The 15696-nt window shown below is 42.7% G+C and overlaps 1 protein-coding gene across 2 annotated transcripts in view; it reads right to left on the bottom strand.

The window, feature by feature from the left end:
• UMODL1 (uromodulin like 1) overlaps positions 1-15696 on the bottom strand; it is a 61020-nt gene that overhangs the window by 28356 nt on the left and 16968 nt on the right. For both annotated transcript variants that reach the window (XM_073359875.1, XM_073359886.1), the window contains 4 exons: positions 14939-15051; positions 11817-12036; positions 6240-6377; positions 4871-5644 (listed from right to left, as the gene is read on the bottom strand). In XM_073359875.1, coding sequence (XP_073215976.1) covers positions 4871-5644; positions 6240-6377; positions 11817-12036; positions 14939-15051 — 1245 coding nt within the window. The remainder of the gene's footprint in view (positions 1-4870; positions 5645-6239; positions 6378-11816; positions 12037-14938; positions 15052-15696) is intronic.

Below are 15696 nucleotides of genomic sequence, written 5' to 3' on the forward strand. Positions count from 1 at the left end.
CAAGCTAAGCAAGATTAGATAAGGAGAGTATTTGGATGGGTAAACTCCAGGGCAGAGATGTTGCACCAGGGAGATGCTATGGGACCCTTGACACACAGAGCAGGGGGGGTGGGTTCCTCAAAAACCCTGTACTTCCTGCCTCAAGCCAGCAGATGCTGTTATGATGTTTCCTCTTCTCAGTCACGGTAGCTAGCAGCAGGCCCTTGGCTGTCCCCTTTCTCAGCTTTCATTATCTTCAGAGGAGGCAGCAAGGACAGGAGAAGCAGCCATCCAGCCAACATCCTGTGTGCTGTGCTAGGCAGCTTCACAAAGCACTAGAAGGGACTCAGGAAAGGGGGCTGGTGGCAGAGCTGGCCTTACCATGAGGCAAACTGAGGCGGCCTGCTCAGGTGCCCGACTGTGGGCGGGGGGCGGGCGCCACTAGGACCCAGAGTGTAGAAAATTGTGTCTGCTGCTGGGGCATATGTATTCTCTCCGCTCTAGATGCACAGAGATGGTGGAGTGCTGTGCTGGAGAAAGGAGGGTACAAGAGACATAACAGGCAGGCAGGAGAAAAGGTGAGAGGGAATAACAGAAAGCAGCAGGAGCTGTAGGGAGAGAGAGGAGGAGGAGTCTCTTATGTAACTCTCTTGCACCCCCAGGAGCCTGGACTGATTAACCCGAGCTTCTCAGGGAGCTTCCTGTTTCCTGCTGCTTCCCTGAACCCACTTGAGGAGAACAGGCAGTCAACTGAAGCAGTAGGAGCCAGTTAGGCCCTTAAGATGCTGATATCTTCCCTCACTCAGGCCCTGCTACCAGCCTGCTTATTTGTCCCCTTCACTTGAGTGTTGAGAGCCACTATAGCTGGCACAGAACAGCAGTCATGAGTGAAAGAAGAAAACGCTCCTCTGGGGCAGCATTCAGAAAAAGAAAGAAAGCAAAGGAAGCTTTTCTATCTAAGCAGGAAGGAGCTCTCCTGAGATACATAGACACAAATATTCATGGTGAGCCTTCTGGCCCCAGTGAGGATGTGAGTGGTGAGGAGATGCCTGATCTTCAGTTAGTCAGAGTGCAGGTGACCTGGCAGCTACTGCAGCATCCATATCTCCATCTCAAATGGATGTAACCGTGCACAATCCTGAAGAAAAGTGTAGATCAGAGAAGAGTGTGATGGAGGCACAAGAAACAGCTGCTGCTGAGTTTAGTTCCTTAAGTCTAGATGATCCAGGACTGTGGACCCACTTGAGCAGTAGCCTGAGTGACTTCCTTGTAGTGCATGGGACACAGCAAGTGAAAAACTTCATGTTCCCCAAAGACAATGAAAATAGAAGTTTCCATCCAATACATTACTGGCGTGAAATCCCCAATGGTGACAAAGCGGAGAGGCCATGGCTTATGTCAGGGGTCCCCAACGCAGTGCCTGTGGGTGCAATGGCGCCCGCCAGGGCAGTTGTGCGCGCCCACAGGACACTGCACCGCCAAAATGCCACCGCCGAGTGCGGCCACTGGAGAACCGCCCGCTGAAATGCCACCGAGAAGTGCATTTCTGCGGCGATGCTTCTTTTCACTGCCACTTTTCGGCGGCATTTTGGCGGCAGGGTCTCTGGCAACCGCCCAAGCCTTCTGGGAATAGAAATGTGCTATTCCCACAGAAAGGTTGGGGACCACTGGCTTACGTACCCAAAAACCCAGAATGCTGCATACTGGTTTTGTTGCAAACTCTTCCAGTCTAATGTTCCAGCCACGTTGGGTTCTACAGGAACAAAGGACTGGAAAAATCTGGCTAGAAATCTGGCATGCCATGAGAAGGCAGCAAATCACCAGAGAGCATTCCATAGGTGGAATGAGCTTGAGATGAGACTAAGGTTAAAGGCCACCATAGATAATCAGCATCAAGAGAAGACTGCATCAGAGTCTCTTTACTGGCAAAATGTTCTGAAAAGGCTCATTGCCATTGTGAGAATGCTTGCTACCCAAAACCTAGCACTGCGTGGCACTTCAGATCAGCTGCATGTGCCAAACAATGGAAACTTCCTTAAAATTGTGGAGCTGATGGCTGAGTTTGATGCTGTACTCCAGGAGCATCTAAGAAGAGTCACCACCCAAGAAATGTACACACATCACTACCTTGGAAAAACAATTCGAAATGAGATCATACAGTTACTGACAACAAAAGTCAAACAGAAGATTGTGGCTTATCTGAAGTCAGCAAGATATTACTCTGTTATTCTGGACTGCACACCTGACATCAGCCATACGGAACAAATTATGTTAATGGTGCAGTTTGTAACAACAACAGAACCCAGTGAAAAGGCCCCTGCAATGGTGATTGTCAGAGAGCATTTTCTAGAATTTATTGACATTGATACTACAGGAGCTGGTATGACAAATGTGCTTCTTATAAAGCTGAATGATACGGGAATTGCGATAGCTGACATGAGAGGTCAGGGCTACGATAATGGTGCCAACATGAGAGGAAAGAACAGAGGAGCACAGACACGAATCCATGAGTTAAACCCTCGAGCTTTTTTTGTCCCATGCAGTTCTCATTCATTGAGCTTGGTGGTCAGTGATCCAGCATCAGCTTCTAGTGAGACTGCTGAATTTTTTAATGTAATTCAAAGCATCTGTGTATTTTTCTTTGCATCAACTCATCGATGGCAAATTTTGAAGCAACATCTGTGAACATCCTCTCTGACACTGAAACCACTTAGTGCCACACGATGGGAAAGTCGAGTGGAGGCGATAAAGCCTAACAAACACCAAACTGGGAAGATAGATGATGCCATAGTTGCCATTATGGTGGATAATGCTATGACAGGAACTGTTTGCGGGAGAACAGTGGCAGAGGGAAATGGAATCACCAGAAACATACATAACTTCAAATTTCTGTGCGGCTTAGTGTTTTGACATGACATACTGTTTGAAATAAATGCTGTAAGCAAGAGACTCCAAAGTGTTGACCTTGATATATCTGGAGCAATGGAAGAACTGGACAAAGCAAAGTCATACCTACAGTCTTACCGGTCAGATGAGAGATTTCAAAATGTTCTGAAGAGTGCACAGAAGTTGGCAGAGGAACTTCACACTGAAGCTATTTTCCCACCCATTCAAGAATACAAGAGTCACCAAAGAAGATGACATTTTGATTACAAGGCATGGGATAATCCCATAAGAGACCCCAAACAACAATTCAAAGTTGAATTCTTTAACCAGGTGCTAGATTGTGCAATACAGTCAGTTGAAGAATGTTTCATGCAGCTCAAGGAACACATCAGTATATTTGGGATGTTGTATGATATTCCAGAACTCCTCACTATACCTGAAGAAGGCCTACACCAGCAATGCAGGACACTAGAGACAGTATTGACACATGATGACATGCGTGATATTGATGCGAGTGATTTAGGTGATGAACTGAAAGCCCTTTCAAGATACATTTCAGCAGGATCAATTCCAAAGGCTGCTCTGGAATATATGTGCACAAATAAGATGACCACCCTCTTTTCAAATGCTTTTGTTGCTCTGAGCATACTTTTAACACTTCCTGTAACAGTTGCCAGTGGAGAACGCAGCTTCTCCAAGCTGATGTTAATAAAAACATGTCTACGCTCCACAATGACACAGGAGAGGCTGGTTGGCCTTGCAACCATCTTAATAGAACATGAGCTGGCCCAGACTGTGGACCTTCAGGAGGAAGCAGTTCAAATCTTTGCAACCAAGAAGGAATGGAAAGCACGACTTTGATTATTCAAACAGATAAAAATGTCAGTGTTTACTATGCAGACAAGAAAAGTTACATTTGCTGTTCAGGCGTTTGAAAGTTAAGTGTTACTTAAAATTTATGAACAAGGCATTTTAAGTTGTTAGTTCTCCTTTATTGGGGTAGGTAGCAGAGCAGTACCGTGAGAGGGTAGAACAGGAAGAAGGCAGACTTGAGACCTTTCAAAGTTTTGGCCCAAGCGAGGGAGCATGGGGGATTCATTTGAGCTCCCTGCCTCAGGTGTCAAAATGTTGTGGGCCGGCCCTGGCTGGTGGTGGTAGTGGCAGAAGGGATGAGGGGATTCAAGAGAGCAGAGAGAGGCGAGGGTGGACCCCATGAACGAGTGGGAGAGAGTTTCCAAGAGATAAAATGAGGCCCAAGGAGGTAGGTGGAAAGGTGGAAAATTCATAAGAACCATTGTAGTACATCTCCCCAGAGCCAAACAGATCATGCCTCCTCATTGCCCTAAATCACTCTTCATTAGAAGTCTTCATAAAGTTGCTCTCAGATCTCCACACATTTCCGCTCTTTGCTGGGGTTTTCAGGAGTCCGGCTGACCCTTGCCTGACTGGCAACTTTTAGGGAAGTACAAGATCAGACCATCTCTCGCCACCCACCAAGTTATACAGACCCCTCAACCTGTGGGTAGCCTACCTTCTCCTGTGCCAGGGAAACACTCCCTCAGCTGGCAAAGGGACTTTAATAGTCTTTGTAGGCTGCAGCCTACAAGTGTCATAGCAAGAGAGAGGATCCCTCCCCAGATCATTGAGGCCTAAGAGGTTTATCATAATGTTAAATGGAGCAACATTTAAGGTGTTACATGAATCACCTCACTGTTTTTGAGGACAACTTCTAAAGTGTTACAAATCGATGAAACTACATTACTATCAAAACATTGGAAGGTTCGGTTATTTTGGCAATGCTCTGACATGCTTATTTAGAAAATTGCACCTAAGAATAAAGCCAAGCCTACAAGAAAATATATAGTTCAAAAAGACAAACTAAATTTTGGTCAATCCCATCCCATACCCAAATACATACACAACTACGCATTTTTCAGAACCCTGACTTCTTTCTTCTTGTGAACAATTACCAAGCATCCAGGATAGTGCTGTGATGCATACTTACTACAGTCTGTGGTCGGGAAAGTGGTTGCACTGAAAGCTGGTGGTGAGAAGTCAGGGGAAACAGGTGGCACTGAGGATGATTCTTTAGGAGATGTCTCAGACCAAGAGTTGCTAACTTTTCTGATCTCTTCATGTACATCAAGGGTGGAATTTATGGTATAAATTGTAGGGTTTTCTGTAGTAGGCAGGGATGTACTGGAGCCATCCTGAGAACTTGCTTCAGGAACCTGGAGAGGTACGTGGGTCTCTCCAATAGATTTATTTCTCACAACAGCAGAAGTTGTATTTGAAACCATATATAATATGGGCAATGGTGAAGTGTGCCGCTCTTGACTGGTTGCATCCATGGATGCATTGGTAACAGTAGTCAGTGGCTGTGGTGCAGCAGTTAAAGTCTCTTCCATAGAGTTTTCAAGTGATGCACTTACATCTTTCCATTGTTCTGTCACCACGACTAGTGTTTTGATGGTTGTTGGACCCTCCGTACCAATTGTCCTATTATTTCTTTCAAATCCAATTGATGATATCATGCCTTGTCTCTGAGTTACTGGAGGACTGCTGATGAAAGAATGACTGCTTGATGCTTGTGTGCTACTTGATGGTAGCAGAGTAGGTATATTTAATGTGGTACTCCTCTTGGAGCTGAGAGTAGTCATTGTTCTTATTTCAGTGATTGCTGGTGAAGCATGCAGTCCAGTACTTGTTTCAGGTGGTATTTCTGTCCCGCCTGATTCATATAGGGGCATTGTTTCAGTAACTGGGTTCACAATTTCACCTGTAACAACATTGTTATGACACTGAAATGGATGTTCAAACCAAAGGAATAAAACATTAGAACATTCCCTAATTTATTTTAAAATCTATCAGATCATTTTAGTGTCATGTAAGTAAGACGTGTGTATTTCGTTAACACATTTTACCCAATAAGCTACTCAAAACAGGATCTGGTAGTGTGGTTTACTGCTCTGCCTTGCTACACAAGAGAAGCAGATTCAATTCCTGGTCTCCCTTTCTTCTGGTCAGCAGGACATGGATCACCACTGAGAAGAGCACTTAGCTCCTGGGATGCACAGGAACTCATTACTCAAAAGCCACCCTTCTGGCTGATTAAGGAGTGATACTGAGAGGTTCCAAAGGGAGACCTACCCAGTTCTCCCTTCCTGGGAAGGATGGTGGTCACAATGCAGGCCCTTGAGCATAGGAGACGGTACACTGTATGCTCCTAGGGCAAGGACCTTGCCTTATAGACATGTGTAAAGTACTGTGCACACATTCTGCACTATATAAACGATAGATGACAATAAAAATAAAGTGGAGGTGGCAAAATGACGTGTTCCAGCTTTTCCTGAAAAAAGAAACTAAATGCTCACCTTCACAGTTTCTCCCAGGTCGAGATGGATTGGTATCCATGGTTGTCTTACATCTGCACATGTATGATCCCATTAAATTGATACACTCTGCATACATACAGCAGTCATTCTCTGAACGAGATGCACATTCGTCCCAGTCTGTAATGCCAAAACCAAAGTGTCAGTAGAACAATCTCTTTTCTGGCTGAATTGAGTTATAACTACAAATAATCACAAAATACTCTTGCGCTTATTTATATAGTTCTCAGTCCTCACAGTTTATCTGAGATCCCAGGTTTGAGTGACTCAGAACATTGTCTGATCTTGATATCCTTGCAGATCAAATTTTTTTTAAATGGGTGTCCTAGTCAGGAAAAGATTTTTGTAAAGGGGATTATTTAGATTTTTGTCATAGATTTAAAACAAGACATACTGTAAGCTTGAACCAGAGAAAGTTGGTTGGGCATTAGAAAATACAATGTGTATTTACACCAGAGAAACAAGTTACTCTGGAGCATACACTCCACTGAATTCAGTTTACCACATCTCATGAGATTTCATGTACCAATGAAGTTACAACCCACGGATGCCTCTGGACCAGCAAGTCCACTGGAAATTTACTAAGGTTTAAACAGAATTTGGATCCAAATTTTTCTTATTTGGAAGAAGTGATGCCCACAGGGAACAGTCTTGAACTTTTGGAGGAGGAAGTTCTAAGGGTGAAAACTCCCATTCTTTAAAAAAAAATGTGTTCTTTGTAAAAGCAATAGCATAAAATCTAGTGTCATAGCTGAAACCCTTTTAGGCAGTCTCAGGAGAGAGACCATGGTTTGGGTATGTAAGAAAATGCTTAAATGTAAGGGCGCCCTGCTATGGTAAAGTGGAAAACGCTTCCACCACCACTGCCAGTGCTATGTATGTGGCTAAATACAAGACTTAATTCTCCAGGGCACTCTCTCTGGCATCTTTCATGAACACTTAGACCCCAATCCATCAAACCCATAAACATGTGATTAACTTTACATATGTAAGTCGTCCCATTAAGTTCAATGTGATTACTCATACATGTTAAATTACTCTCATGGCTAAATCTTTACAGGATCAGAGCACTAGTTCACTTGGAAAAAAGACTATACTGAAAATGTAATCCCAGCTACAAATCACTCTGACCAAAGGACTGGAAAATTGAGTTGTTCAACGTAACATCTTAGGCTATGTCCACACTGGCAACTGAATGACAAAACTTTTGCCTTTCAGAGGTGTTCAGAAAACACCCCCACCCCACTCCCAGCCCGAAAGATAAAAGTTTTGCCAATGACAAGCGCCCGTGTGAACAGCTCTTTGTCGGCCGCTCATTTGGGATGGAAGTTTTTTGTCGGCAGGAGAGTCGACAAACAGCGGCTACACTGAGCACCTTTTAGAAACACGCCTGTAGCAACACAGCCATGGTGCTAAAAGCTGTGTAGTGTAGACATAGCCTTAGGCTCCTGTTCTGAAAATGTACCGATATTCATTACTGTGATTTTTTTTTTCTATAACAAAGGAAACTCCTATTCTAGGAATAGAAGAGGAAAAGTGCATGTGCACGCATGCATTTGTCTTTGTGCCTGAGCACATGCTTCATTTAGTACTGCCCACCTAAGTAACGTTTTGTTTCTCTCTCTTTCAGACTCATGAGCTAATTGCCATATTTTATTTATCCAAAGTCCACATCCATTTTTAAGTTGAAACCAACCCCACTGATAGGGTTCCACGATTTATCACACCATGAGGAATGCAAGAACTTCAGTAATGTTTTACCAAGGCATGGGCCCACTTGACTTTTGATAGAGTTTTATGCTGTTAGGAGGATGTTTCAGCTCTAATTATAAAATAATTTACACATTTCATTACTTGTGAAGATTTTCACTGAGGTTTTCCTGCCATTTTGCTGAGTGTGCCCCCTGTACACCAGTTCCCTTACCCCTCAAGACTGAGAGCCTTATAAGTGATGGTCACATAACCACCATCCTATACCAGAAACCTACTGACCACTATACTTACCTACATGCCTCCAGCTTCCATCCAGGACACACCACACGATCCATTGTTTACAGCCAAGCTCTACGATACAACTGCATTTGCTCCAATCCCTCAGACAGAGACAAACATCTACAAGATCTCTGTCAAGCGTTCTTGAAACTACAATACCCACCTGCTGAAGTGAAGAAACAGATTGACAGAGCCAGAAGAATACCCAGAAGTCACCTACTCCAGGACAGGCTCAACAAAGAAAGTATCAGAACGCCACTAGCCATCACCTTCAGCCCCCAACTAAAACCTCTCCAACGCATCATCAAGGATCTACAACCTATCCTGAAGGACAACCCATCACTCTCACAGATCTTGGGAGACAGGCCAGTCCTCGCTTACAGACAGTCCCCCAACCTGAAGCAAATACTCACCAGCAACCATATACCACACAACAAAAACACTAACCCAGGAACCTATCCTTGCAACAAAGCCCATTGCCAACTCTGTCCACGTATCTATTCAAGGGACACCATCATAGGACCTAATCACATCAGTCACACCATCAGAGGCTCGTTCACCTGCACATCTACCAGTGTGATATATGCCATCATGTGCCAGCAATGCCCCTCTGCCATGTACATTGGTCAAACCGGACAATCTCTACGCAAAAGAATAAATGGACACAAATCAGACGTCAAGAATTATAATGTTCAAAAACCAGTAGGAGAACACGTCAACCTCCCTGGTCACTCAATTTCAGACCTAAAAGTCACAATTCTCCAACAAAAAAACTTCAAAAACAGACTCCAATGAGAAACTGCAGAACTGGAATTAATTTGCAAACTGGACACCATTAAATTAGGCTAGAATAAAGACTGGGAGTGGATGGGTCATTACACAAAGTAAAAACTATTTCCCCATGTTTATTTTTCCCCTACTGTTACTCACACCTTCTTGTCAACTGTTGGAAATGGGCCATCCTGATTATCACTACAAAAGTTTTTTTTCTCCTGATGATAATAGCCCACCTTAATTGATTAGTCTTATTACAGTTGGTATGGCAACACCCATTTTTTCATGTTCTCTGTGTATATATATCTTCCTACTGTATTTTCCACTGCATGCGTCCGATGAAGTGGGTTTTAGCCCATGAAAGCTCATGCCCAAATAAATTTGTTAGTCTCTAAGGTCCCACAAGTACTCCTCGTTCTTTTTGCTGATACAGACTAACACGGCTACCACTCTGAAACCTTATTCCATGAGGTAACAGTTACAGCAGCTAAATTCTTTGTCCTGTGCTGATTGGCTGTTTGTGCCACCCTCGCCCACCCCATCCCCAGTCTTTTCAGATCAGCATCATTCCACCTGCTCTCCATACTTCCCTCCTCCCTTTCCTCCCGTGCCATTATCCCTCACTTCAATGTCCCTTCTCCCTTCCTTAGGGCTTGTCTACACTTGAAATAGCAATTCAGTGTAGACACTCACAGCAACAACAGGAGGGGTTCTCCGATCAGCGCAGTTATTCCATCTCCCTGAGAGGCAATAGCTAGGTTGATGGAAGAATTCTTCTGCTGACCTCGTGCTGTCTACCCCAGGGGTTAGGTCACTTTAACTATGTTGTTCAGGGGTCTGGCTTTTTAACATCCTGGGAGACGTCACTGGGTTGACTTAATTTTTGAGCGTAGACTTGGCCTTAGTCTTTTCATCCAGCTAATCCTTATCCCACTCAAACAAAATTATAAAAATTATAAAAATAATTCTTTCCAGGCCCCCACTTTGTTCACTTGCTGGTATGTTATATTTGCCTATGTAAGGTACATACATATTGTATTCTTTATCTATCTTGTCTGTTTAGATTGTCAGCTCTTCGGGGAAGGGCCTGTCTACTACTCCGATTGTACAATGCCTAGGACAATGAGATCCCATTCTCGGTTAGTCTATTAGACACTACCACAGTAGACATAATAGATAATGATAATATATGACCCCAAAGAAAGATGTTTATTGCCCCAGTACTTTCAGCTATATTAGCTCTCCTGGTTTTTTCAGCTGTGCTGTTTTAGGGATGGATTCTCTGGTCTGCCAAGTTCACTTTGTGTCAAATCAAGCCCTTATCCTTAGCTAATGTAAAACAATGTAGATTCATTCATAGAAATGGAGCTATACTGATTATACCAGCTGAAGATATGGCCATGCTATCCAGGAATCGTTAGAAGATGCAGTTTTGATACAGCTGGAAAGCCTGATATACAAATCTTTCCCTGTGTTTTCAGCTTTATTGTGTGTGTTTCATTTTCAGAAATTATTGATAAACGAATGTTTGTTCAGAGTTAAGAAACATATAAGCCATTTTCTAGCTATACAGGAGAGTGGAGCAGTTGTCTGTGCCATTCCGGGGAATTGCTGCTGGGTAAGAATGTTACTTGAACTCTACTGGATTTTTGAATTAAAACATTTTAGAACTTTTGCCCTCCCCCACCCCTTCATGCTCAAAATTCCCGTATAATGTACGTGCAGCAAGGGGCGAACACTCCAATGATGTATTTTGGCACATATCATTATCACTTTGCAAGATTGTATCTGATGGAAGTTTGATCAATATATGCTTCAGCTACAGTTTAAAGAACAGGCGTACTTGTGGCACCTTAGCGATGAACACATTTATTAGAGCATAAGCTTTATTAGAGCATAATAAATGTGTTCATCTCTAAGGTGCCACAAATCCTCCTGTTCTTTTTGCGGATACAGACTAACACAGATGCTACTCTGAAACCCGCTACAGTTTGTCTCTTCATTAATTCCATCCACCCAGATCGGGAAGTCGGAAGGGGGCTTTTCTTGACTGTGCTAAATAAGCTTTCATAGGACACGTTATTCAGAGACCCAACCACCGATTTTGCTGCCTTTGGCAGCTGTCTGAACTGTGGTTGGCTCTGTTCGTTTTGAAACCTGATGCCAGAACCATCTGATTAGAAAAAATAGTGGGTACTGTAGATCTAAAGAGGACCTACTGCAACATAAATTCCATGCACAGTTCCTTAGCTCATTTCACTGGGATGACATCAGGTAATTCCTCTGGCTGGACTTTTATCACAGAAATGTTGCATTGCATTTTTTAAAATCTGGACCAAACACAACAGCAGCAGCCTTGAATATACAGTATTCCAGAGGGGATGTGTCTTTCACATACCGAGTAAATCCACACACTATCCTCAGCTACCCACTAGATGGCAACCTCCTAGTATCCCACAAAGCGGAGGAGGAAGGGAGAGAGGGAGTGGGGAAACTGGCTAATCCAGGCTCCATTCATTCCTACATCAGGACCCTGACAGCATAAACGGAGGGAAGAATGCCCACAGAGGCCCACCATCCTTTCTCCCTAGCCACTTGGGCCAAGGGGCAAAGAGTTACAAGAGGCCCGTTCTAGTTCTAAGCCTGCAAAGGGAGGTCTGATGTCTCTATTTTCCTTACAATACTACTGTGTCACCTTAACACTGTACCTTATTTCTGTGTAAAGTACTTTTGACAAAGAATCTAAATGCTATCGCAGGTTATGAAAATACTACTTTTTTCAAAAAGATCCACCTTCTACTGAGGTGCTCTGCTGATCAACCAAAAACACTGAGCTTCTATACAGAGAAGAAAGCATAGGAGCGAATGTGGACACGTCTGTTGGAAACTCGGGATCCTGTACGATGATTCTAAGCCTCACAATGATACTTCCAGCTTTCAGGGACTCAATTTGCACCTTCAGCTTCCCAGTTTTGTATAATATAGAAATATTTGGTGGAAATGAATTTTCAATCTGAAAAAAGTGAGAGAAACGTTGATAATACAATAAGAACACAATTAAAGCAGCACATTACAAATTTTTAACATGTATGCTGTCTATCTATCTTCATATTCTATATATAACACTTATAGAAAAACATCATCCAGTCTGTGATATCAATCAGCAAAAACCGAGCAATTCAGCTGAGTCTAATACACTCACAACACAGTGGAAGGCCATAACATGAATTAAGAACAGAGAATTAATACATTTTGAATATCTGGAGTGTCCAGGAAGAGATTTTCAAAGCTATAATATCTACCTTTCTCTGTGTAAGTGCTCTGGCTGTCAAGCACTGATGGGTTTCTGAAAACTAATTCTCATTTACTTTAGCACCCCTTTTTGCACCACTCTGACACCGTAAAGGAGTTTTAATTTGGGAGTGAATGTAATTTATACCCACCTTAAGGCCTATTTGCTCTGCCAGAGCAGTGCAAAGGGCCACGTGTAAATGAGAATGAAGTTCTAAAAGATCTGATATGTGGTAATAAGAGTGGAGATGGGTCAATTAGCATTTCAGATTCTGGGCCAACTCCTCAGCTCCAATGAGGTATGAAATAGCTTCAATCCTGGTCTAGGTGGCCAGCTAGGGATTCCCCTGGCATAGGGTAATGCCAGGGTGCCTGTGGGCCAGCATAGCCAGAATCCATAACCAACCTCCTTTGTTCCCCCAAGAGTAAGGACCAGGTCACAGGCATGCTGGGGAGAAGGAGAGGTTGGAGCATTCTGTGATAAACTACTGGACTGATCCCAGTTAGAGCAGCTCTGAGATGGTCTAAAATACATCTGAGGTCAAGTCAGCCCCCAGCAGGTGCTAGGATCAGGGAGTGCAGAGGTAGCATAAATCCAGCTTCCTATTCTTTCCCTGAGTTCTGTACTGAGCCCTCTGAACCCAAGGATAGAGCCATTCTCTACTATGAAACTGAACTACAGTAAAAGAAATGTAAAGCTCCTAAGTGATTTAGAAGCCTAAGTCTCATTTCCAGAAGTCACTCAGGTGCTTAGGAGCCTAAGTCTCATTGATTCATTGACTTTTAGTGAGATTAAGGCACCTAAGTGACTTTTGAAAATGGGACTTGGGCACTTCCAAAAAATGTCTTGTCAAATGGACAATGATGCTACAGATCAAATTGAGCCCTGGCTCAAATGAGCAGAATTCCACTGACTTCATTAGCCTTGAACTCACTTGCGCGAGGCCTAAATGTGTCCCAGTGACTTCATGTCCTAAACTTTTGATGCCAATATGGTACAATTTTAGAGCTCTCATCTGCTGCTTTGTCCCTAATTCACCTGTTCAATTCCATGTGACCTGACTGAAACCCTCACAGGCTGCAGTTTATCTGAAACACACAATCCCAACCCAAGTGCAGTGGAATCCAATTACAAAGAAATCTGAGACTAGGACAAGACAAAACTGACTTTTTAAAAAATGGATAGCTTATATAAATCAGTTTTATTTGAATGAATTGACTGAAAGACAACACAACAAATATATTATGCTTTCCCAGCAATGAGCTAAGTGGATGCATATTCTGAGCCAATGGAGTTACCGGAGGGATGAATCTAGTGCACTAATGTCAGTGTTAGAGTGTGCTAAACTTAGCAGTTTTGCCTTGTGGGTGCTTGAGCAGAATTTTTTCCAGGTTTCAGCCTTTGATTTCTGCATGATCCTGAACATTTTTACTTTGAGTTTACAATGTGAGGTTAGGGTGCAGGTGGTGGGAAGGAGGCCAGGGAGATCTCAGAGACCAGTGCCAGTCTATGGACCAGTTATTGAGAAACACTGAACTAGATGATCTAGTGGTCTCTTCTAGCCTTAAACTCTATGACTGTGTAAGAAAGCATAAAGCAGGTAAGGTTTGCTCAAACTGAGCTAAGTTTCACTCAAAACGTTCACAAATCTGAGCAAACTATTTGACTGGTCTGAGTTCTGATTTTCCAGTGGCTTCAGATGGTGTTGAAAATATTTTGCTGTTTGAGTCAGATAGACAGATTCGCAAAAATGCCCCTCTACCACAGGGGTGGAGTATTCATGGCCACGGAAACCTACGTCTTGCACCTATGCAAGCAATTACCCATTTTGCATGAGCAAATGTCCATTTAGGTAAGCAAATGTACCTGTTGTGTCTTCCTTTGAAAATGTGGTCCTGTATGTCCAATCTTTTTGTTGTCAGTCTTTTTTGAACTTTAGAGGGGACTTGGGCCCATCTGTACATATAGTTTGGGGAAATTCTGGGCTTGGATTTAGATCTGAACTTCACAGTGAGGTCCCATCTCTATAAGACGGAACTACAACAGAATACCCTATCTGAAACTCCCCACACTTTGTGGAAGTTCATGTCTGGAACCAAACTCAGGCCTATTTATTTTGTAATTCATGACTGATGAATTGACAGCACCTTAGATTCATGGCATGCAGTATGTGAATATCTAATGAGGTATTAGAAGCAATCCTGACCCAACCTCCTCTGCTTAAAGGAGAAAGAGCTTGGAGAATAGGTGAAAAATTGCTGAAAACATAACACAAAGAAACCCAGGCCACACGTGCATTTCAAAGATCTATTAAAAATCCTCAGATCAACTTGCAGCAAATTCCTTATCAATATAAAAATCTGAAGTGGAGAAGACTCTTCTGCATCACTGTTTTTCCTTCACTCTTCTGTAAGGCAAAACTGCCATTGACTTCAGTGGTAACCAGGTCAGGGCCCTGATTTGCTTTTTTATTTTGCAAACTCCTTTTATTTCAATTGTAAGTGAAGGTCCAAAGAAATGGCCTGAGGATTTTTACCAGACTTTGTAAATGTGTACAAGCTTCTCAGAGACATTAAGTAAATCCCAAGTTTAAAACAATTACACACATATATTTTAGTGTTACCTCTCTGAGCAACAGGCTTGAAAACTCTTGATATTCTGAGCTACTCGTGTTGTGGAAATGTTCAGTGAAGCTATAGTTTAGGATCTTTATTGTAACACCAAATATCTGGGCATCTATAAGACACAATATTAAAATATGGATAAAGGAGAAGAGGAAATGATTTGATCAAAACTGATGTACCTGAATCAAAACCTCAGATTTGGGTTCAGGGGCAAACTGAAACACTGAATACCAGAAGTGGAACCTTGATGGTGTAAATTAGCATAGCTTCATTGAAGTCAATGGAGTGCCTCTGATTTACAACAGCTGAGGATCTGGCCTGAATCTGAACACTCTGAAGTTTGGGAAAGTTTAGATTTTGACCCCTAATATTTAGGAGTTTTCAAATCTGTTTTGTAGTCACCCATTATATATGAAGTTTGATCTAGCATTTGTATCCAAGTATTTCTTTTACACCCATCTATCCCGCAAATTAGTGAAAATCTGTGTAGAAAGTAATGATGCGGAATGGACATGGGGGTGATAGAAAAGAAAATATAATTGGAGAAATACTTAGTGCTGAAGGTGAGATTCTCTGTCCAATAACCTAGTACTAGTATGAAGTAAATGGACCACTATATTTCTAAGGTGTTAACGCTAAACCAAACAACTAGAGCCAGTTTTCTGTTACTGATCTTCTAAAGATAGAGACAAGCACTTAGAAATTCTCCAATGTGTTTTTAAATCCAGGTCTGGGTTCCTATCAGGTCATCACAACT

Source organism: Lepidochelys kempii, chromosome 1 (assembly GCF_965140265.1).
Source record: "Lepidochelys kempii isolate rLepKem1 chromosome 1, rLepKem1.hap2, whole genome shotgun sequence".
Classification (NCBI taxonomy): domain Eukaryota; kingdom Metazoa; phylum Chordata; order Testudines; family Cheloniidae; genus Lepidochelys; species Lepidochelys kempii.